We start from the raw sequence: 22718 nt of genomic DNA on the forward strand, positions 1-22718 counted from the left end.
TTTGATTACGTTTTATCATTAGTTATATTTATTGGGGGAAGCTATGTTTTATCACTAGTTATATTTATTGGGTGAAGCTGTGTTTTATCATTAGTTATATTTATTGGGGGAAGCTAGGGAGCTCATGGTTAGAGCATGGGGCTTGAAATCAGAAAGATTCATGTTCACGAGCTCAAAACCAGCTTCAGATACTTACTGGCTGTATGACCCTGGCAAGCCAATTAATTTTTCATTGCCTTAATCTAACATTGGAAAAGGAAATGGCAAACCACTTCAGTATCTGCCAATACCCACACACACTCACACACACACACCCCCCTCACACAGAGAGGTGGACACAACTGAAAAAAACCTAACATCAACAGATATTTATTGAAGTATAAGAAAGGAATGTGGTTCCAGTAAACTTGCTGTTTTCATGAAAAAAAAATTTCTGTCAAATAATACCATTTCTAGATTTACCCAAACTGTTTTGAGTGAAACAAGCAGAACCAGGAAAACATTGTAAGCAGTAAAAGCAAGAATGTGCTATGATCAATTATGAAAGACTTGGTTCTTCTCAGTGGTTCAGTGATCCAAAGCAATCCCAACAGACTTTAGATAGAAAATGCCATCTGCATCCAGACTGAATGTAAATCAACACATGCTATGTTCACTTGTTTTTTCTGTTTTGTTTTTTTTTTATCTCCCATGGTTTTTATTTTTTTGTTCTGATTTTTTTCTTCCAACATGATTCATAAAGCAATATGTATGAAAATAAACAAATTAATTTTTAAAAACCCACAGATAATACAATTTCTATTCCCACTCTCCCCCCCCCCCCAATTCCCTAGAGTAGAAAGTACATGAATAGGATAAATCAACAAAGGGGAAAGTGAAATTTTAATTCATTTCATTGCCTGTTGTCTTTTATAATTTTCATTCACTAACAAAAAAACAGATGGCTTTAGCCAGTTGGAGCTCCACCCCAATTCCCATGCTCCCTATTAATGGGTGAGGATTGAAATATGTTTTTGTGGGTGGTGTTGATGAATATAATAAAAACGACTGAAAAATGTGTATCTATAAAGACAAATGGATGCCATTTTATATTCTGAAGGATTTCAGTCATTCAGCAGCCTTTATTAAGTGTTGACTAAGTTCCAGGCATTGTGCTCAATGCTAGGGATATTGTTTTAAAAAGGCAAAAACATATTTCCTGACTTTAAGGGTCTCACAATCTAATGGGGAAAGCAACATCAAGTTAATTAGGTACATATAAAGCATATCCAGAAAAGAAGGATGTCTCAGAGAAAAAAGTTGATTTGAATCGAATCTTGGAAGAAATAATGGTAACTAAGAGACAGAGGTGAAAAAGGAGTACATTTAAGGCATGGGGGAATTGCCTGGGCAAAGGCATTGAAGAGATGGGTGGAGTGACATGTTTAAAAAATAACAAGTAAACCACAAATAGCTGGATCATAGAATGATCGAGGAGAGGAAAGTATAGAAAAACTGAAACAGAAAACAAAAAAATTAAAAAAAAAACAGAAACCAAAAGAGACATTTAAATATGAAAAACCAGCTGGTATAAGGGGGAGGTCAGGGAAGAGAAGGACCAACTGATGAAGAGCCTTAAATACAAAAGAAAGGATTTTGTGTTTCATTCTGGAGATGATAGGGAGCCATTGAAGTCTGTTGAGAGAGTTGATCAGATCTCTGCTTTAGTAAAGTTGTTTTCACAGCTGAATGGAATAAGATTTGAATGAAATATGTGAAATAAGATTTGAGAAAGGGAAATCAATTAGGAAGCTATTACTTTTTTAAAAGTCTAAATGAGAAATGATTAGGGCGTGAAAAAAGGAGATGAGTAATGAAGTCACAGAAAAAGATGTATAGCAAAGTATTTGTAAAGTTAGAAACTAAGATTTGACAATTGAATAGATAAGGATTCATTCAGTAATATTTTCTGATGTTTAAAGTAATTTCAAATTTATCCTTCTTTTCCAGTCTCTTAATGGATTTGCTCTGGTGGTGAGTGCAGAAGGCATGATATTTTATGCGTCATCAACGATTGTGGACTACTTGGGCTTTCATCAGGTAAAGAAAGACAATTTTAAAACTCTTTCCATTTTTATTAATGATAGAATTGACTTTGCAAATGTTTATAGCTTCAAGCTTTTTGAAAACTTCTCCTCCCCACCCCCCAGCCTCCCACAGTGAATTCTATATTTGTCTTTTCTCATTGTGAATTTCCTTAGAATTAAAATACATTCTCAACAGCTAAGTTTCTCCCTAGGAGAATTTTTCTCAGTATACAAGTTTTTCTTCAGAGTACCTTTTAGGAGCATCACATGAATATTTAAAAGGGGGAGGGGTTACTGACAATTAGGTCCAGCTAATTGGTAAGAGTGTGCCATTAGTTAGTTGAATTTCCTTATCTCCTCACTTGCTTACAATTCCCATCTGTATTCTGTCTGTCAACAAGATTTGGTTTGACCCCAAAAGGGACATTTTTAGAATTCCCATGTCCAAGGCATTAATAGATTTATTTTTTTCTGAGAATTTGGAGAAGGAGGGGTGGGGGAAAAAACCATCCTGGGCAGCTAACATGCCAGTTGAAATTTTGAACCTCATATATTTAGTTCAATCAGAAGACAATCAATCCATCAACAAGCATTTATTAAATGCCAGGCATTATGCTAAGAATACCAAAAAAAAGATATAAAAAAGAAAATGGAAATATTCCTTGATCTCAAGGAACATTCTAATAGGAAAGATGACATACAAGTGTGTATAGAGTATGCAAGGTGAATACAGAGGAGCTTGAGAAGGAGAGTCCTAGCATCCGGAGGTGTAAATGGGGCAGAGGAACAGGAGGGATTTCATGAAGAAGGGGGACATGTGATCTTAGAGACTGAAGTGAGAGAGTACATGTGAGCTGGCCAGTGAAAACATAAGGTGCTGGGAGATACAGCATCATGTATGGAGAACAGTGGAGAGGGGAATGAAGTCTGTTATAAAAAGGTCTCACTTTTTGAATGGGACTAGCTCTATCTTCTTGATAGGGCAGGGGGTGATTTTCTCTACTGCCTCTGATTTAAGCCCCTCAATTCTAGTGTGTTCCCCTTCCTGTTATTAGCTAACAGTGATTAGCTTTTACAAAAGGATATTTAATGCAAAGATATAGCAAGCACAGAAGTTACAGAATTTCTCTCCAACACCTAGGGCACACACTAACCTAGACTACCTTGGTGCTTGAGGAGAGTGGGGCTCAAATTCAATGCACTTTCTCCATAGCTTCTACCTGGGGAAATGGAATAGGTTTCTAATCACTGGCAGCTAATAATCTCAGTTATCACTGACCTGGGGATCTTGGGTCCACACAGAGACCTTGCAGCCTCAATGCTGGGTTGAACATGGCTCTCAAATGCTGCCATGGATTCTAGTTTCAAGACTTCTGGGAGCTCAACATTGTGCTCTTTCAAAGCTCACAAAATCATAACTATCTCAAATACTATTTTGTCTAAAAGTAACATAGAAAACACAGAGACAGGATAAAGGTCCATGTTCATGGTGATTTACTAAACTAGCCTCTTCTAAGATAAAGGTCAAGTCTAGAATGGGGAGAAGGTTAAGTAATAATAAATTTGGTGATTTACTAAACTAGCCTCTTCTAAGATAAAGGTCAAGTCTAGAATGGGGAGAAGGTTAAGTACAGGGTTTCATTATGAAATTCCATACTAAATTAAAATACATTTTATGCTAGTGGATCTTCTTACCTAATCCCCTTCATTTATCCCTTTCCCATAATCATTATATACAAATAATTTTTATTTTTCTAAATATTTTTATATCAAAGAATGGGTTACTTGTTGATTATACACCTTTTCACTTATGAATGAATTATATTTGAATATACAAGATATAACTACTATTCAATTTTGTAAGGAAATTAATGCATTTTATCAAACTCTAAATTACTTTGGTCATTGATAACAGTGTTTTGTGTGCCTAAATTATTCCACTGATTCACCAGACAATTTTGATGACTGCTGCTATATAACAGAGTTTGAAATTTGATATTGCTAGGTCATCATCCTTTGTATATTATCACTGATTCTCTTAATATTCTCAGCCTTTTGTTCTTCCAGATAAATTTTATTGTTATGTTTTCTAGCTCTGTCAAATAATTTTTGGTAGTTTGATTGGTATGGCACTGAATAAGTAAATTAGTTTAGGCAGAAATATAATTTTTATTATATTGTCTTGACCTACCCATGAGTTATTGATATTTTCCCATGTGTTTAGATCTGGCATTATTTGTGTAAAAAGTGTTTTGTAATTGTGTTCATATAGTTCCCGGGTTTGTCCTAGCAGACAGATTGCCAAGGATTTTATATTGTTAATTTTTTTTAATGAAATTTCTTTCTATCCTTTGCTACTCGGTCTTATTGGTTATATACAGAAATGCTGATGATTTATGTGGATTTATCTTTTAATTTGCAGCTTTGCTAAAGTTGTTAATTGTTTCAAGTGTTTTTGATGATTCTCTAGGGTTTTCTAAGTATATTATCTTATCATCTGTAAAGAATGATGGTTTTATTCCCTCACTACCTATTATAATTCCTTTAATTTCTTTTTTCTTCTTTTATTGCTATGGCTAACATTTCTAGTACATATTGAAAAACAGTGGTGATAATGGGCATCTTTGCTTTACTCCTGATTGTATTGGGAAGGCTTCAAGCTTATTCCCATTACAAAAAATTTTTGCTGATGGTTTTAGATAGATATTGCTTATTATTTTAAGGAATGCTCTCTTTATTCCTATGCTCTCTATTGGTCTTAATGGGAATGGATATTGTATTTTGTCAAAAGCTTTTTCAGCATCTGTTGAGATAATCATATGATTTCTCTTGGCTTTGTTATTGATATGGTTAATTATGTTGATAGTTTTCCTAATATTGAACCATTCCTGCATTCCTGGTATAAATCCCATTTGATCATGGGGTGTAATCCTTGTGATATATTGCTATAATTGCCTTGCTAGTGTTGTCTTCAAAATTTTTACATGAATATTCATTAGGGAAATTGGTTTATAAGTTTCTCTCTCTGCTTTAGCTCTTCTTGGTTTAGGTATCAGTATATATTTGTGTCATACAAAGATTTTGATAGGACTCTTCTTTGTCTATTTTCCCAAATTTTTTATACCATATTGGAACTAATTGCTTTTTAAATATTTTGTAGAATTCATTTGTGAACCCATCTGGTCCTTGACTTTATTTCATAGGGAGTTCATTAATGTCTTGTTTGATTTCTTTTTCTAATTTGAGGTTACTTAGACATTCTCTTTCCTTATCACTTAATATGGGTAATTTATATTTTTGTAAATATTCATTTATTTTCTCAAATTATCATATTTATTGGCATATAATTGCAAAATATTTCCTAATGATTGCTTTAATATCTTCTTCATTGGTGGTGATTTTATGTTTTTCATTTTTGATACTTGATATTTGCGTTTCTGCTTTTTAAAAAAATCAAATTAACCAATGCCTTATCTCTCTTATTAGTTTTATCATAAAACTAGCTCCCTATGTTTATTTATTAGCTTAATTTTTCCTTTCTTTTCAGTCTTATTAATCTCATCTTTGATTTTTTAGGATATCCAATTTGGTGCTCAATTAGGGATTTTTAATTTATTCTTTTTCTAGTTTTGTTGTTGTTGTTGTTGCATGCCCAGTTCATTAATCTACTCTTTCTCTATTTTGTTGATGTAAGAATTTAGAGAAATAATTTTTCCCCTAAGTTCTACTTTGGCAACCCTTAAATTTTGGTATTTGTTTCATCATTTTATTTAATGAATAGATTGTTTCTATGATTTGTTCTTTGGCCACTTTTTCTTTAGGATTAGATCAGTTGGTATATAGGGTGTGTTCAGGAATACTAGTGGCTTTGATGTGAAGGCTGCCAAGCTTTTTTCAGGTCTACTTTCCATCTTTGATGTCCACATGATTCACCTAAACCATATCTGTGGCTCCAAGAAGCTGTAGTGTCACCAGTGGAAGGGCAGTCATGGGCTTCTTGTGCTAAGGGCTGCAGCTTCCTTAGGGAAACACTGAAGCACATGGTGATTCTTGGAGCTGGAGTCGATCTGTTCCCCTGGTTATATATAGTAAGCCAAGTGAGGGATCCTAGTGTTGGAATTTGCCTGTTGCACCGCACTGGGACTCAGGATCTACACTGGTTTGCTGAGGTGGGGCTTTTCGCTGGCTTGCTGAAACACTTTATATCTTGTACTGCATGCCTCTTTTCCTCAAATGAAACAGACCTTTCCTCACACTCTTCCAAGTTTCTTTGGCTCAAAGATTACTTCATCTCATCTTTTTGTTGGTTTGTTTAGGGGAACTATTTTGGGGATGTTTGGAAGAAAATATGGACAAGTAATATCAGTTTATTGCTTACTGTGCAATCTTGGCTTGCAGAAGTCGCCCTAAATTAATTTTTTAAAAAGTGAAAAATTTGGGTCTAGCTATCCACACAAAATAATTAGGATCACAAATTAATAGATTTAATTATTCCCCTTATTTTCATATTTTTCAAATTCATCAACTTTGAATGAGTAATATAAGAAACACTTGCAAAGGAATTCCCAAAATTTTTTATGCCTGGTGTCCACCAGAATAAGACTTTTCATCCAGGAAATATTTGAATTACTAATCCTTTTGTGAATCATAAAAACAATTTCCCTGGACATTAAAGAAGTTAATGCTTTATGCATTGACTTCAAATTTAGGATTACAATTAGTACTTAATTTGATGGATAAAACTTAGTTAAAAATAACATACATATTTCCTAGCATTTCATGGTATCTTCACCAAAAAAAAAATGGTGAACACATCCTTTATAGACTATGACAGGATAAAAATAATTAGTACAAAAAGTACAAATAAAAGATGGAAATCTAAATGGAGACTTAACAATGACACCCTTAGTAATATAAAATCAAATCATAGAAACAATAACTATATTAATGAAAATAAAATTGGTGAGACAGAATGGCCAACAACTCTGTGGTGCAGCTAAGGCTGTACTCAGAGGAAGATTTCTAACCTTTACAAGATAAATACATTAACAACATTTTAAAGAGAAGATTAGTGAACTCAAAAACACAATTTTAAAAATAAGAAAAAACCAAACATACACAAAATGAGCACAATTGAGGAAGTTTTGAAAATTAGAATAGAAACATAAAAAAAGATAGATATAGTAAATTAGACTGAAAGTTGATTCTTTGAAAAGATTAATAAAATAGATAACCCAATTAAAAAGTTATGTGAGTAAAGTTAAATTAATAAATAACAAAATGACAAACTGAAATAACAACATAAATGAAACAAAAAGGAATATCAGGATTTTTTCAGCACAAATGAAAATTTAAACAAAATAGATTATCTGCAAAAACATAAAATTTCTATACCAAAAGGTCACCGGATAAAGGTCTTCATCAATCTAGTTTCCAAAAGGGAAACTGAGCTAGGTATAAATATCTGGTCCATATGGATTTATAGAAGACAACAAATTTTTAAAATAAGTAATATTTATAATAACAAATTATTCTCAAAAACTAATAAAAATAAACTCTTTACCAAGTTTTTCTTAAATGAAATATAGACTTAATGCTCCAACTAAGGAAGGAAAAATAAATGATACTATAGACCAATATGAATAATGAATATTGATTCAAAAAAATTAAAATGAAATTTTGTTTTTAAAAATATAGCAAAAATATATAATATATATGTACACATATGATATTGTCATATATATATATGTATGTATACACACAAATATCTAAAATACAATTCAATATGATCAAATTAGATTACCAGGAATGTCAGGATAGTTCAACATTAAAAACAAAAACATCAAAAGTCATATATTAATTGATAAAGAAAAAAAAATCTTTGAAAAGTATTGTTATCATTCAGTTGTGTCTGATTCTTTGTGACCTATAGACACACCAATACTGTCCATGTGGTTTTCATAGTAAGGATACTGGATTGGTTTTTCATCTCCTCCAGAGACAAATAGAATTTAAATATTTACCCAGAATACCAGAACTAATAAGTGTCTGATGCCAGATTTAAATTCAGATCTTCCTGACTCTCAGGCTGGTATATAATATTTCTTCTAAAAATCCCTAAAAAATATACTATAAAGCAAAGGACTTTTAAAAAAGTAACACTAAAAATCAGGTATGCAAAATGAAAATCTAATATTAAATGCAGCAGCCAAACATGACAACCATTCCCCGAAATTATAGAAATAAAACAAAGATACTTCCTTTCCCCTCTGTTATTTGAAAAATGCTAACAAAGACTAGAGAAAGAAATTAATGCATAAAGATAGGCAAAGAAGAGATACAGATATCTTTATCTACTAATCACAAAATCCTTTACTTAAATTGTGATAAAGGCTTCAATAAACTAATGGGATACAAAATATATCCAAAATCAGCAATAACATAGAAATAACAAAATATAAGAGGAAATAATAAAAGGGAAGTTATTAAAAAGTAATTATGAAATGGATAATATCTCTGGGAGTCAGCCTGCCAAGGCATACTTAGAACCTTTACAAATATAAGACATTCTTTAAAGCAGGGGTTCTTAATCTGATATCCACAGGCCCAGTTTTAGGGGTCCCTGAACTTAAGTGGAAAAATTTTTCAACTTCTCACTGAGATTTGGCATTTCCTCCAATTATGAATGTAAAGAAACAACAGTAGCTCTATTCTGAGAAGGGGTTTATAGGCTTCACCCGGCTGCCAAAGGAGTCTCTGATATTTAAAAAAAAAAAAAAAAAAAAAAAAAAAAGATTAAGAAGCTCTGCCTTGAAGTAGTTGGAGGAATAATTGGTGCTCCTAGTTGGTCTGCAACAATATAACAAATTAATTTACAGATTTAATACTATACCAGTAAAACTATCAAAGGCATATTTCATAAACCTTAACAAAATAATTTAGAAGAAACAAAAGATCTAGAATCTCGAAGGTTTAATAAAATAATATAAGAGGTAGGAATGACAGGGAAGTAATACTTTCAGACCTTAAATTATACTATAAAATAATAGTCTTCAAAACTATTTGGTATTGGTTAATGACAAGTAGATCAGAGGATTAAGATTAGATCAAGAAAAAATTGATACAATTGAATTCAATAACCTAGTGATCAGAAACGTAAAAACTTAAGTTGTCTGGAGAAAAACTGTAGTTTCTAAAACTACAAATTATAAACAAGTTACTAATCTGGATTGATGAAAGGAGTTTTCACACTGAGAATTTCTGTTCTAATGAATTGATAGGCCAGGACCACTCGCTCCCCTAAAAAAATTATATTTAACTAATTGAGTAATATTTAAAATGTTTTAAGCAAAATTAATTGGGAATGTGTACTAATCTATATTTCTCTTACCTAATACCACAAATGGGAAGTCAAGGTATTTGGAATAGGAGACCATATGGAAGCATCATCTACTTAATGTCACAGAGAACTAAATATATGTCCCAAGCTATTAAAGCTTAAACTGTATCAAAAATTTTGGGGCACCCTGTGTTTGCATGTAGATAATTATAAATTTATATAAAAGTTTGTATACCTGTAGAAATATCAATGTATATGTCTGTATATGTATGTGTGTATGTGTATATATATATATATAGATAGATAGATAGATAATCTTTCTATCATATATATACATCTCTGGGAAAATCTATACCTGCATAAACTGTAATCATCCTCAAGTCTTGTGTTAAGTTGAGATTAGCATGAATAGGTGGCTTGTTTTTGAGATGTTCTGATCCCTGACTCATTGCAGGACTTTTTACAAAACAGGTGCCAATGTCAGGCAAAATTATTAAAGGCCTTTTCAAGACATTAATTCCGGAATTAGATGTGCCAGCCTTTATGGCATTTGGAAACTTAGAATGAAAAGAGAGTTTTATACTATTACAATATAGAAAGCAAATCTCCAAACAAAGAAACTAAATCGATAAATGATTTGGTAGCAAGTTGAAACATGGAAACCAAGAAGAGCTGTATGGAAACTTCTTTGATCTGTTTGGTGAAAATCATATAGATAAAATGTCAAATGCGGCAAGCCAAAAGCATGATGTCCTGTTTGGTAAATATCTTAGTGGTGGCAGCACAGTTTGGGCAAGTCCCTCATCTCTTCAAGGCCTCAGAGTCTTTTTTCTCAGGGGGTTGAAGTGAATGATCTTTCTAAAGTCTTTCCCAGGTCTAATATTATTAGATATTGGATCACAATATGATATGCATTTAGAGCTGAAAGAGACCTTCGATACCATCTTGTACAAATTCTTATTTTACAAATTAGGAAAGTGAGACTGATGGACCCCAGCTCACAGTCGCAGAGCACAAATTAAATTTATTTTATTGGAATTTAGTTTTAGTTTTTAACATTTACTTTCATAAGATTTTGATTTCCATTTTTTTCTCTCTCCCCCTCTCCTCTACTGTCTCCACAAAACAGCAATCTGATATAGGTTATACATGTACAGGATTGTTAAACATATATTCACATTAGTTATGTTGTGGAAGAAAAATCACAACGAAAAGGAAAAAACATGAGAAAGAAAAACCAACAACAACAAAATGAAACTAGTATGCTTCGATCTGCATCCAGGTTCCATAGTTCCTTGTATGGATGTGGATAGCATTTTCCAATATGAGTCTTTTGGAATTGTCTTAGATCATTGTATTGCTGAGAAGAGCTAAGTCTATCAAAGGTGGTCATTGCATGATAGTGTTATTACTGTGTACAGTGTTCTCCTGGTTCTATTACTCAGTATCAGTCCATATAAGTTTTTCCAAATTTTCCTGAAAACTGCCTGCTCCCCATTTTTTGTAGAACAATAATATTCCATAGCATTCAAATACCACAATTTTTCATAAACATTTCATGAAATAGGCACTCCCTTAATTTCTAAATCTTAGCCCCCACAATGAAAGTTGCTATAAACATTTTTGTGCTTGTGAGTTAAATGATCTCTTTGGGATACAGATCTAAAATTAAATTTAAATTTAAAAAAAGATATTATGGATCAGGAAGACCTAAATTCAGATCCTATTTTTGACATTTATTAACAGTGTGACTCTTGGCAGGACTTTTAACCCCTGAACTCCTGACAACTCTCTAAGGTTTACAATGCTGGAAAAAACACTTGGCAGAAACTGCCAATGTTTAATTTTATTGCAATGAGTTTCAAGCAAAGAAATTGATGTTGTGAGGGATGTTGCCAGGTCTGTTCATCAGCAGTTTGTCTAGTGAGTCAATTAATAGATAGGCACTCTCTAAAAAATCTGTTATAAATTATTATAAATTTTGTTATAAAATAGCAGGTCTCTCTGGGTCTCCGTTTCCTCATCTATAAAATGAGGAAAGTTCAACTAGAAGATTGATAAGGATCTTCCCAGTTCTATAAGGTTCCTTTCAGCTCTTAATATATAAGTATTTTATATATATATAAAACACACACACACACACACACACACACACACACACACACATAAAATTGTATCATTATCCTTAATGCTATCATATTCCCTGGAAGCAGAATGGGGAAGATTTCTCACTTGTGTTTATCATTACCTTACTGGTAAGCTTTCAGCAGAAGATTTTCTGTAGTTTGGAGAAATAAGCAATGTAATGATTTGTGTGGGGAAAAAATTGTTTTTATCCAAAGCTTAGATCAGGCTAGTACTTAAAAATCTAAATCTGCTTTCTTTATAAAGTTTATTTAAGGTGAAACAACATATTTCTTATTTCTTTGTTTACAAGGACACAGGAAACTTAAAAGATCATGCAGGTGAAGAGCTTCTACATGAAGAAGTCTTTGGATCATTGATATATAAGCCTATATCATAGAAGTTCTCAATCTGTTGTGGCACTTTGTACTGACATGCCAGAGTGCATCTCCCTCTGCTCACTTTTATTTTCAATACCAGGGATGGAGTATAACTTAAGCTGGCAGCACCGGGCAGTTCAGCAGAAAGTAAATGGACTGATATGTTTGTGAGTGAGACCAAAAATAGGTTATTAATAAGGATTTCCAGGAAAGATAGGAGAGGTTAATTAGCCTTTTAGTAAACCTACCACTATAACAGAGTGACAAGGGCATTTAGAGAAGCGACCAGTTCTGTAGAGTAAAGGGGAAACCATTTAATTTAACCCCATAAGTAAGAGTTAAAGTAAACTAAATGTACTGGATTTGAATTAGTTTATTTTGTATCATTTAAACAATCTTCTATTACTTCCTACTGTTTTCATTGTTTGTTTCCTGCCCTCTTTTCCTGTGGGTCATTGTTTTTTCTATCGGTCATCAAAATAAGTCCCATAAGAAATCATGCAGGAAATAAGAAGGGCAGTGAGTGATGTGATTATAGTTTTAAAAGATGGAATAGTCATAATTACAGCATTTCACCCAGTTTTAAATTGAGCCTTCTCAAGAGAAGATCTTTGCATTCTTTGCTTTGTTATACTTTCTACACCTAATGGTGTGGAAAGAGAATTGAATTTGGGATCACAAACTATTAGAGCTGGAGAGGATATTAACTTGGAATTTAGTGAATCCAGCCTTTTATTTCAGAAGAAAACAGAGATTCAGAAGAGTGGGACCTTTAAAGGTCACAAGGTTAACAAGGTTTTGAACTCTGGTCTTAGAAGAGCTAGAGTGTCAGTTCTAACTTATATTTTTGTTTTTGCTCTATCATTTATGTTGTGTCCTACTCTTTGGGATTCCATCAGGGGTTTTTGTGGCAGAAATAATGGAGTAATTTGCCTTTTCCATTTCAAGCTCATTGAGGAAACAGAGGCAATTGGCAGGGGATGGTGGGGATGGGGTGGGGAGGGAAATGGGATGGAGGAAAGTCCCCACAGCCAGCTAGTGTTTGAGGTCTGATACTTTTAAGTAAAAGCACTTTATAAAACTTAAAGCCTATATAAATATGAAATCATATTTATATATAAAGCTGTCTTGTGTAATGGTTAGAGTTAGACTTGGCAGTTAATAAAGTCTGGGTTCAAGTTCTGCCCTTGCCTCACACTAATTGTGTGCAAATCACTTTATCTCTTGGTGTCCCCAGTAGCTCTCTAATCAGTCAATAAGCATTTATCAACCATATTCTAGATGGAACTGTGAGGGTGATTGCTGATCAATTGTTGATGTACCTCAGTGAAAAGAGTTTCCAGACCTCAAATTTTCACACACAAATAAATTCATAAGCCCCAAACAAATCAAAATTATTTGCAAAATCACACAATATCAGAATTTTAGATTTGGAAAGGACCATAGCAGCTGTCTAATTCAACCCATATATCTAAAAGAACCCTTACTATGACATCCCAGACATCCGGGGCAATTGATTATTTATCTGGCAATTGTGTGGACCTCATTGTTGTATACCAGTGCAACTTAGACAATATACCAGTGCCATGACAGGAAATGAATTGTCTTCTATCTGAATTGTCTCAGGAAGATTCTGAAGATCTCCTGTCAGGATAAGACACCAGTCACTGAGATCCTTCCTCGAACTAATTGCCAAGCATTCCAACTCTACTGCAGAGAGTGCTCCATTGGGCTGGCCAGATTGTTCAAAGGTCAAATGTACATTTGCCAAAAAGACTATTTTATGGAGAATTCACACATGGCAAGCCCTCACAAGGTGATCAGAAAAAGCAATACAAGGTCACTCTCAGTGTGTCCTCTAAGAGCAAGATGGCCAAAAAAAAAAAAACCCATACAATGTCACTCTCAAGGTCTCTCCTAAGAACACAAAATAGTCAGGAAAAAGTGATACAAGGTCATTCTCAGGGTTTCTCCTAAGAGCTCACAAACTAGTCATTAAAAAAAATGATACAAGGTCATTCTCAAAGTCTCTCCTAAGAGCTCACAAGATAGTCAGGAAAAGTGATACAAGGTCACTTTCAGGGTCTCCCTTAAAATCTCACAAGGTGGTCAGAAAAAGCAATACAAGGTCACTCTCAGTGTGTCCTCTAAGAGCAAAAATGGCCAGAAAAAATCATACAATGTCACTCTCAAGGTCTCTCCTAAGAGCTCACAAGCTGGTCAGAAAAAGTGATACTAGGTAACTCTCAGGTCTTTCCTAAGAACTTTAGAATTGATTGTGTGGCCTAGGGGACACTGACATAGGATCATACATGTTGTGCCCTCTTTAGACAAGGTGCTGTGCATTATGAGCAAAATAGCATCAAAATTAGCTCAGAAGAAATGTGAGATGTACAGTTAGAGAAATTACAAACGTTCCTAGGGACAAATGTCTGCCCTGTGGCAGAGTTCTCTGAGCCCATGTTGGTCTAAACAGCCACAGCTGGACATATAAGTGATATTGTCTAACAAAATGATATCATTTTGGTCCCCTTTCAAAACAAAGGAAAACAACCAACTTGAAGACCCTCTTAGCAGGAGGAAGCCATCATTTTTATCACCCAAGGAAGCCTCATTCTGCTTTTGGACAGTTGTAAATAAATATTTAGAAGCTTTTCCTAACATCAAGCCTAATTATATAGAACTCCCAACAGTCTGTGAGGCAAATAGTACAAACATGGAAGCTAGGTGGCTGCATAGTAGATAGGGCACTGTCCTGAAACTTGGGGTAATCTGAGCTGAAAGCCTCCCTTAGATAATTACTATCTTTGTGATTCTAGGCAAATCATTTAAGCTCTTTCATCCTCAGTTTCCTCATCTGCAAAATGGGAATGATGATAATAGTATCCTCCTCAGGATTGTCATGAGGAACAAATGAGATATACATATAAAATGTTTTGCAAACTTTAAAGTTATATAGAAATGCTAGCTATTATTATTATTATACCCATTTTCCTGATGGGGATACTGAGAATAAAAAAAATTAAACATAATTTCTATACTTAGAAGGTATCAGAGCTAGTCAATCAATCAGTAAATAAGCATTTATTAAATGCTTACTATTTTCTAGGTAGTTTGCTGAGTATGGGGGTTACAAAGAATGACAAAAACAAAACAAAACAAAACAAAAATATGTGTTTTCCCAGTTCCAGGGGAAGAGTTCTTCCTCTCCTCAGTCTTTTATCTTGTGACTATTATTGCACTTGATTCCTCTCCTCCCACCACACCTTACTTGATAAAAGGATTTTTGTGTACTATTTAGACCACTCATTTAATACTCATACTTTATTTTGTTAGTTAACTTTCTTAAAAAAAATTTGATTAAACTTTTTTCTTTCCTCTCTCTCCACTGGGGGGAAAAAAGAAAATTAAAACTCTTCTAACAAATATGCACAGTTAAGCAAAACAGATTCTCATGTTGGCCATATCCCAATATGGATGTCTCAGTTCTGAATCCTGAGTCCATCACCTTTTTTTTTTTTAAATCAGAAAATGGCTAGCATTCAGCAATATCAGTCTTCAAGAGTCACAGTTGATTATTGTGTTGATTAGAATTCTTAAGTCTCTCAAAAAAAATTTTTTTAAACAATGTTATAAAAATATAAACTATCATCCTGGTTTTTTACTCAATTCACTCTGAGTCCATTCATGTAAGACTTTTCAGGTTTCTCTGGATAGTACTTTCCATCTTCACATAATATCTTCTGTCTAGGTTGACTACTTGATCTTCTAGTCTCTTTGAATATCAAAACCTGATTTTGGTAATCAGCCAAAAATTATTTTATTGAACACCTTGTGTATAAGGGGATATGGGGATTGAGTGCATAGCCAAATTCTTGGTGCATTGGAGATTCTAATAAATACTTATCAGTTGATTCATTGAATTAAAAAAATGTGAGAGAGCCTTTGTTCTTAAGTCCTTTACAAGCTGATTTTAGAGTTGCCATTTTCATGTGGAAAGTTAATTTAACAGACATATAACCCTAAAGAAATTAAAGAAAAGGTAAAGAGTCCTATATGTACAAAAATATATCAGCTTTTTTTTTTGTTAGAGAAAAAGAACTGGAAACTATAAAGGTGTCTATCATTGAAGGAATAGCTGAACAAATTATGGTATGTGAATATAATAGAATTATGATATAAGAAATGAAGAGGGTAAAAATATAAAAAGAAAAAGAAAGAAATGAAGGGGTGCGATTCCAGAGAAACCTGGAAAGTTTTACATGAATGGATTCATAGTGAATTGAACAAAACCAGGATGACAGTTTATGTTTTCATAACAGCATTGTTTAAAAAGTTTTTTTGTTCTGATGGATGTGTCCCTCTTCAAAAATTCAAAAATCAGTTCCAATAGAGCAGTAATGAACTGAACCAGCTACTCTCAGGGAAAGAACTCTGGGAGATGACTATGAACCACTACATAGAATTCCTAATCCCTCTATTTTTGTCCACCTCCATTTTTTATTTCCTTCACAAGCTAATTGTACACTATTTCAAAGTCCAACTCTTTTTATACAGTAAAATAACTGTTTGGACACGTATATATATATATTATATTTAACTTATACCTTAACATATTTAACATGTATTGGTCAACCTGCCATCTGGGGGAAGGGATGGGGGAAGGAGGGAAAAAGTTGGAACAAAAGGATTTGCACCTGTCAATGCTGAAAAATTACCTATGCATATATCTTGTAAATAAAAAGCTATAATAATAAAAAAAGAAAAGAAAAAAAAAGAAAAAATATTTTTGAGAGGCTTAAGAATTCTCATCAACCCAATAATCAGCTGTGATTCCAGAGGATTGATTCTACTAAATGCTAACTATTTTCTGATTTAAAAAAAAAAAAAGCAATGGACTCAGGATTCAGATATGGCCAATATGAGAAGCTGTTTTGCTTGACTATGCATATTTTTAGAAAAGTTTTTGTTTTTCTTTTTTTTCCCAGTGGGAAGGGAGGAGAAAAAAATATTTGATTAAAATCTTTATCAGAGAGTTAACTAACAAAGTAATGTGTAAGTATTAAATGAGTGGTCCAAATAGTAAACAAAAATTCTTTTATCAGATAAAGTGATTAGAGGGGAGAAATCAAGTGCAGTAATAGTCACATTTTCTCTTCTGTCAAAGTCATTTAAAAACGTGATATGAATATATGCAACCACTATACAAAATTGAGTTAGACATTGAAGAGTTTTTGTCTTTTTTTTTTTAAAGCTAGTTAGGGCTTGTGTTTGGATTTCCTGCATTCTGCTTAATCCACTTGTCTGTCTCTTTCCAAAGAGAGATTCAGAAGGGAGAGTCCTATTGTGATTCTGGGCCAGGAAATATTTCTGGGCAATGCTGTAAAAGAATTGGTATTAGAGATGTTCTGAAGAGAAAGAGGCATGGATTTATAAGAGGAACAATATTAGACCTAAAAGTACCATTATGAAAAACAAAACATTGCCTGAGAAGCTCATATGAAAGAGAAATGTAGGTAGAAATACTAGAAGAGATTGAATCTGATGCCAAAAGGGGATCCTGGCAGAAAAATATAAAAGAATTATAGTACAATTAAGTCTGTGGCTAAGAAAATATTCTGTTTCTGAGTGTTCATTCACTTCTCGTGTATTCTCTAGCATGATACTCTCTAGCATCTAAGGAAAGGAAGAAGATGGTAGCAGGACTTTGGGATAGCTGAAAGGATGCTATTCCAGTTTTTGTGGCTAGCTAGCTCAATAAAGATACAACTGTTGTGGAGAAGAGAGAAGATTTAATTAATCAGACAAGTATTTAATGAATGTCTGTCATATTCTTGCTGACCACTTGGTCTCCTGATTCAGATCCTTTTGCAATGGAAATTTCTTGTATTTTAAGGTTGGGGGAATCTGCCCTTCCTCCTTCCTACAGCCACATTAAATGTGAATCTAGTTAAATCATAATAGCATAAACGATAGAACACATACATTGAGACATGATTAATTGGGGAAAATAAAATTAATACTATTACTTCCTACTTCACAGGGTTGTTGTGAAGAAAGCTATTGTGAGCCTGAAAGCAGTATATAAATGTGGGTTATTATTATATCTTTCATACAGGATTTTCTCCTGGGAATTTAGCTGATTTTCAGCAGATGCATATGGGAAATTTTGCAGCTAGTGGCCGGTGACAGAAATTGAGGAATTTATTTTGAGATTTGGTCTAAAAATTCTTTGTTGTAACTATTTCAGACTGATGTAATGCACCAAAACATATATGATTATATTCATGTGGACGACCGCCAAGATTTCTGCAGACAGCTTCACTGGGCCATGAATCCTCCCCAGATGGTATTTGGGCAGCCATTACAGTCAGAAACAGGTGGGTCAGAATCAGGCACCAGGTGGAAAAATCTACTTGTGCTGCAAAGTCCAAACCAATTGTTGAAATTCTTTGCCAACTTCACTTTGACCTCGTTTTATTCTCTTAAAATGCAAAGTATCAATCAAGGTTGGGATCTTGGTGAGAGAAAGAGAGAACTCATAGGGATGGAACTTATGACTCTCTTCCCTGTTATTGCATATGGAATCATTGCTGCAGCCTGGAGCAACCCTTTGAGCATCCCTGTTCACAATCCAAAGCCAAAGAAGCTTGCAGCCTTCTAAGTTTGAGGGAGAAGGGGAAAGAATGTTGTTCTTGCTGGATGCCTCCATGATGTCCAGTTAACTTTATAAGTTGCTCAGTTAACTTGATAAGTTACTCTATAGAATATCTTTTATGGTTTTTATCAAAGCAGTATGGTAAACAATTCCTGATCTAGGGCTGTAACGAAGTTGGCTCATAATCTAGTAGGAAATGCACACAAACATTTGGGTTAACTACATTGAAAAGCATTGAATTATATACCTCATACATGTTGCCTCATACATGACTATGTTACTTCATGCACCCATAGTTTACTTCTTGTTTTTTCTTCTCACTATTATTTAGAGGTAACTTGTTGCTAATTGAGCAGGGCTTTCAAAGAATTTATAATGGTATTTCTCCATTTACTCTCATGAAAATCAAAATGATCATGACTAGTTTTGGATGTTTTTTTTACTTAATACACCCTTGTTCTCCCTGTTTTTCTAGATTAACAATCTCCATCTAGAGAAGCAGTGTGTGATAGTGAATAGAATCCTGGATTTAGAGTCAGGAGATGTGTTCAGTCTTTTAAAGTCATCTTTGACTGTTCATGACCCCATTTGGGATGTTTTTGGCAAAGATACTGGGGTGATCTGCCATTTCCTTCTTTGGCTCAGTTTATAGATGACAAAACTGAGGCAAACACAGTAAAGTGACTTGCCTAAAGTCCCATAACTAATAAGTGTTTGAAGCTGGATTTGAATTCAGATTTTCCTGACTGTCTCCAGGTTGTGTACTTTATCCATTGTGTCAACTAGCTGCCTTGAATAAGGAAAATCTAAGTTCAAATTCTGAGTCTTATATCCTAGCTGTGTGAGTCTGGGTGGGTATCTAAACTTTTCTGTGCCTCAGTTTCCTTATTAGTAGAATGAGGCAAGTAGACTTGATGTCCTCTGAGATCCTTTCTACCACTCAGTATATAATCTCTATCACTCTACACTTTACACCTACATCTCCTTTTCCCCCTCTTCTTACATGCTATTTTATTTCTTTTGTGTTATCCCAGGATATTAGCTATTTCTTTAGTTTCTTTGTCAGTTGTCATCTTTGAATAATTGGAATACTACATCTACTTCTTTCTATCCACCTTCCAACAAACCATGCTACTTGATTACTCTTTTTCAAAATCACTTGTAAAATTTCCTCTTTTCCTGGAAACTTTTCTTCTCTAAAATTAACCATTCATAGATTACCTCTTGTTTGATGCTTAGAGATCACTGTACCTGTGTATGATACTTTTTAAAAATAGCATTTTATTTTTCCCAAATACATGCAAATGTTTTCAATATTCACCTTTGGAAAACCTTGTGTTCCAAATTTTTCTCCCTCTCTCCTTTCCTCCCCAAGACAGCAAGTAATCTGATATAAGTTAAATCTGTGCAATGTTTCTAAAAACATTTCTATATTTGTCAGGCTGCACAAGAAAAATCTGATATGATACTTTTCTAGTGTGAAAATCACTATTCACTTTCTGCCTTTCTTGCCTTGGATAAAAACTTCCTCAGGCAACATTTATTTATTTTGATAAAAGGGACCAACACTTCTGTTAATCTTTAAGACATGCAAAATAAAAATGGTGAAAAACATAGCTAAGAGCTGTGAATTCCTACAATTCATTCAGTGCCAAGTATTCTAACATAAAATTTTCTGTGTGTACAACACTATGGTAGGTGGTCTGGGGAATATAAAGCAAATAGATTGCTCTCAGACTTCTTAGATTACACTATACTCGGGAGTCAAGATAGACTTTAAAGTTGGAAACAACCTAAGAAGTTATCCAGACCAATACTCTCATTGTATAGATAAAAAAATTTGAGGCCCAACACAGTGAAATAGTTCCCATAAGATCACACTAAAAGCTTTAAAAAAAAAAAAAAAAGGAAAATTCAGGACTCTAGGCCAAGTGTTCTATTCACTCTCCTCCACTGATCTTATGTATATACATAAATACCTAGAAAACAAGATAGTTCCAAGGAAGGAAGAGATCAGATATAGGATGGTTTGTTTGGAAAGGCTTTAAGGAGAAAATGGTCCTCAAAGAAAATTTTTTTGGACCGACAAAAATAAAGAATAAGGGTATATAATGTTACCATCATTAGTATTTTACCAGTGAAGGAATCAAACACACAGAGAAGTAAGAAATTTGCTTTAAACCGGACAAAAAATAAAAGGCCCATTTTGAATTAAACATTCAGGGATTTGAACATACAAAGTAGAAAGTCTGTTACCTCATCAGAATCCCAAAATATAATAAAATGATACAGTCAAAATAACTGTAAATTGTTAGGGAAAGGCACAAGTGAAACTGGATGGAATAATAGGAACTTTTTTAATCTTAAATATTCCTTTGGACAAGCTACAGATCTGAGACAATAAATATAAAATAAGCAATGTAAAATAAAATAAGCAAATCATGATCTTCTACTTGTCTTTTGTTCACCTGTCCATGTTTTTACGTGAATATTATTGTTACACATACTTTGTTCTCTGTTGTTATTGGCAGGAGAAGAATACATACTTGATAAGCTGCTTAAAGCCCAAGAATGTGACAGCATGTCAACAGAATACTCTTCCTTCCTAACCCGTTGTTTCATCTGTCGAGTTCGCTGCCTGCTGGATAGCACTTCTGGTTTTCTGGTAAGTAAAATTTATTAAGGAGGGAAAAAAAGCAACTGAACAACATTCTAACAAATAATTTTTCTAAGTGATCTGAAAACAATATGATGAATGACATATATAGCTTCTTTGGAGGAGGGAAAAAGAAAATAGGAATAGAAAAGCAAGTGGGTTATGTGAACTTTTTGATGAATTAAAAAAAGAAAATATATATTAGTTTCCATAAGAATTTAGCCATGAGAAATTTCAAATATGCAGATTTTGATTCATCTATGACATAATAAATAAATCCTAAGTTGGTACCTAAGTACATAAAAGTTAAGTGATTTGCCCATGGTCAAACATCTAGAATCTAGCCAAAACTGGATATGAATCCAGGTTCTCCCAAGGCCAAACAAGGCAGTTTTTCTATTTGTATTTCATCTTTTTTTACTTTAAATAATGCTTATTAGCCTGTCATTCTAGTTGTACTTAATGATAAGCTTTTGTAGTTATGTAGATTTGTATTAAAAATACACCTTTTTCCCTTCTAAATGCTTGCTCTCCAAAAAGCATTTAATTGAAATAGATACCATTCTATTTCTTATTTGTCAATATCACCACATAATTCCTTAATCTTCAGCCTATAATTTGACCATTTTCACATGGTCTCATGTGTGACCATGTCACACATAATGAAGAGTAAAATTCTTTATTCTTTAGACCTAATCAGTAAATAATGAATGAATGAATGAAAAAAAATGTGTCCTTGGTTAGTAAAGTGACAGTTCATCAAATGCTACCATTGAACAAGACAGTTTTGATTACATAGTGGTAGAAGATGGGAATAGACACAAATTTTGTGATTTCAGTGGTATAAGGAGCTCCCATTGGGGAAACTTTATCAATACAGATTCTTTTCTTCAACGGATAGTCCTAGAAACCCCCCTGGAATCCTGGAGAAGCTCATGACTTGTCCTGGGTCACACAGCTAGTACGGGTCAGATGTGGGAACTTCAGCCAAATCCTCCTGACTTTCAGACCAGCTGTCTTTCAACTGTGCTACACAGGGGCAAAAATTCTGGAAAATGTTCAGAATCTTTCCACAGATTGCTTATAATACATCTTCAGGTTTACTTGTGTTTTTATTTAAAATATACTATGTGTACTTTTTTTTTTTTTTAACTATACTTCCCCCATCCTACAGAGGAAAGCATCCTGACCAATAGCTTCATGTCTCTACCTGCCAGGAAACAAGGAAGAAGAAAAATCTGTCAGTTACTGCTGGTATAAATAGCCAAAACCACCAATGTGTTTCTCAGACTTTTCATTTCTCTCAAGTTTGCGCCATGACCATTTGGAAGTATGTTTGTTAACATTTTGTTCATATTATGTTGGTTCATATTTATATAATAATGAAAGTTTCCAAGGCATTTTCTTTATGACAGACGCATAAGGTACATAAAGCAAAGTTTATTGCTTTATTTTATAAGGGAAATTGCTATTCTGAGGAGCTAAGTGACTTACT

The 22718-nt window shown here is 33.6% G+C and overlaps 1 protein-coding gene across 1 annotated transcript in view; it reads left to right on the forward strand.

Moving 5' to 3' along the window:
• Positions 1-22718, forward strand: part of AHRR (aryl-hydrocarbon receptor repressor) — a 256083-nt gene that overhangs the window by 199123 nt on the left and 34242 nt on the right. Inside the window, exons 5-7 of the mRNA XM_031946073.1 lie at positions 1990-2079; positions 18160-18289; positions 21099-21232. Of these exons, the coding sequence (XP_031801933.1) occupies positions 1990-2079; positions 18160-18289; positions 21099-21232 (354 nt within the window). The remainder of the gene's footprint in view (positions 1-1989; positions 2080-18159; positions 18290-21098; positions 21233-22718) is intronic.

The sequence above is a fragment of the Sarcophilus harrisii genome, chromosome 1 (genome assembly GCF_902635505.1).
Source record: "Sarcophilus harrisii chromosome 1, mSarHar1.11, whole genome shotgun sequence".
NCBI lineage: Eukaryota > Metazoa > Chordata > Mammalia > Dasyuromorphia > Dasyuridae > Sarcophilus > Sarcophilus harrisii.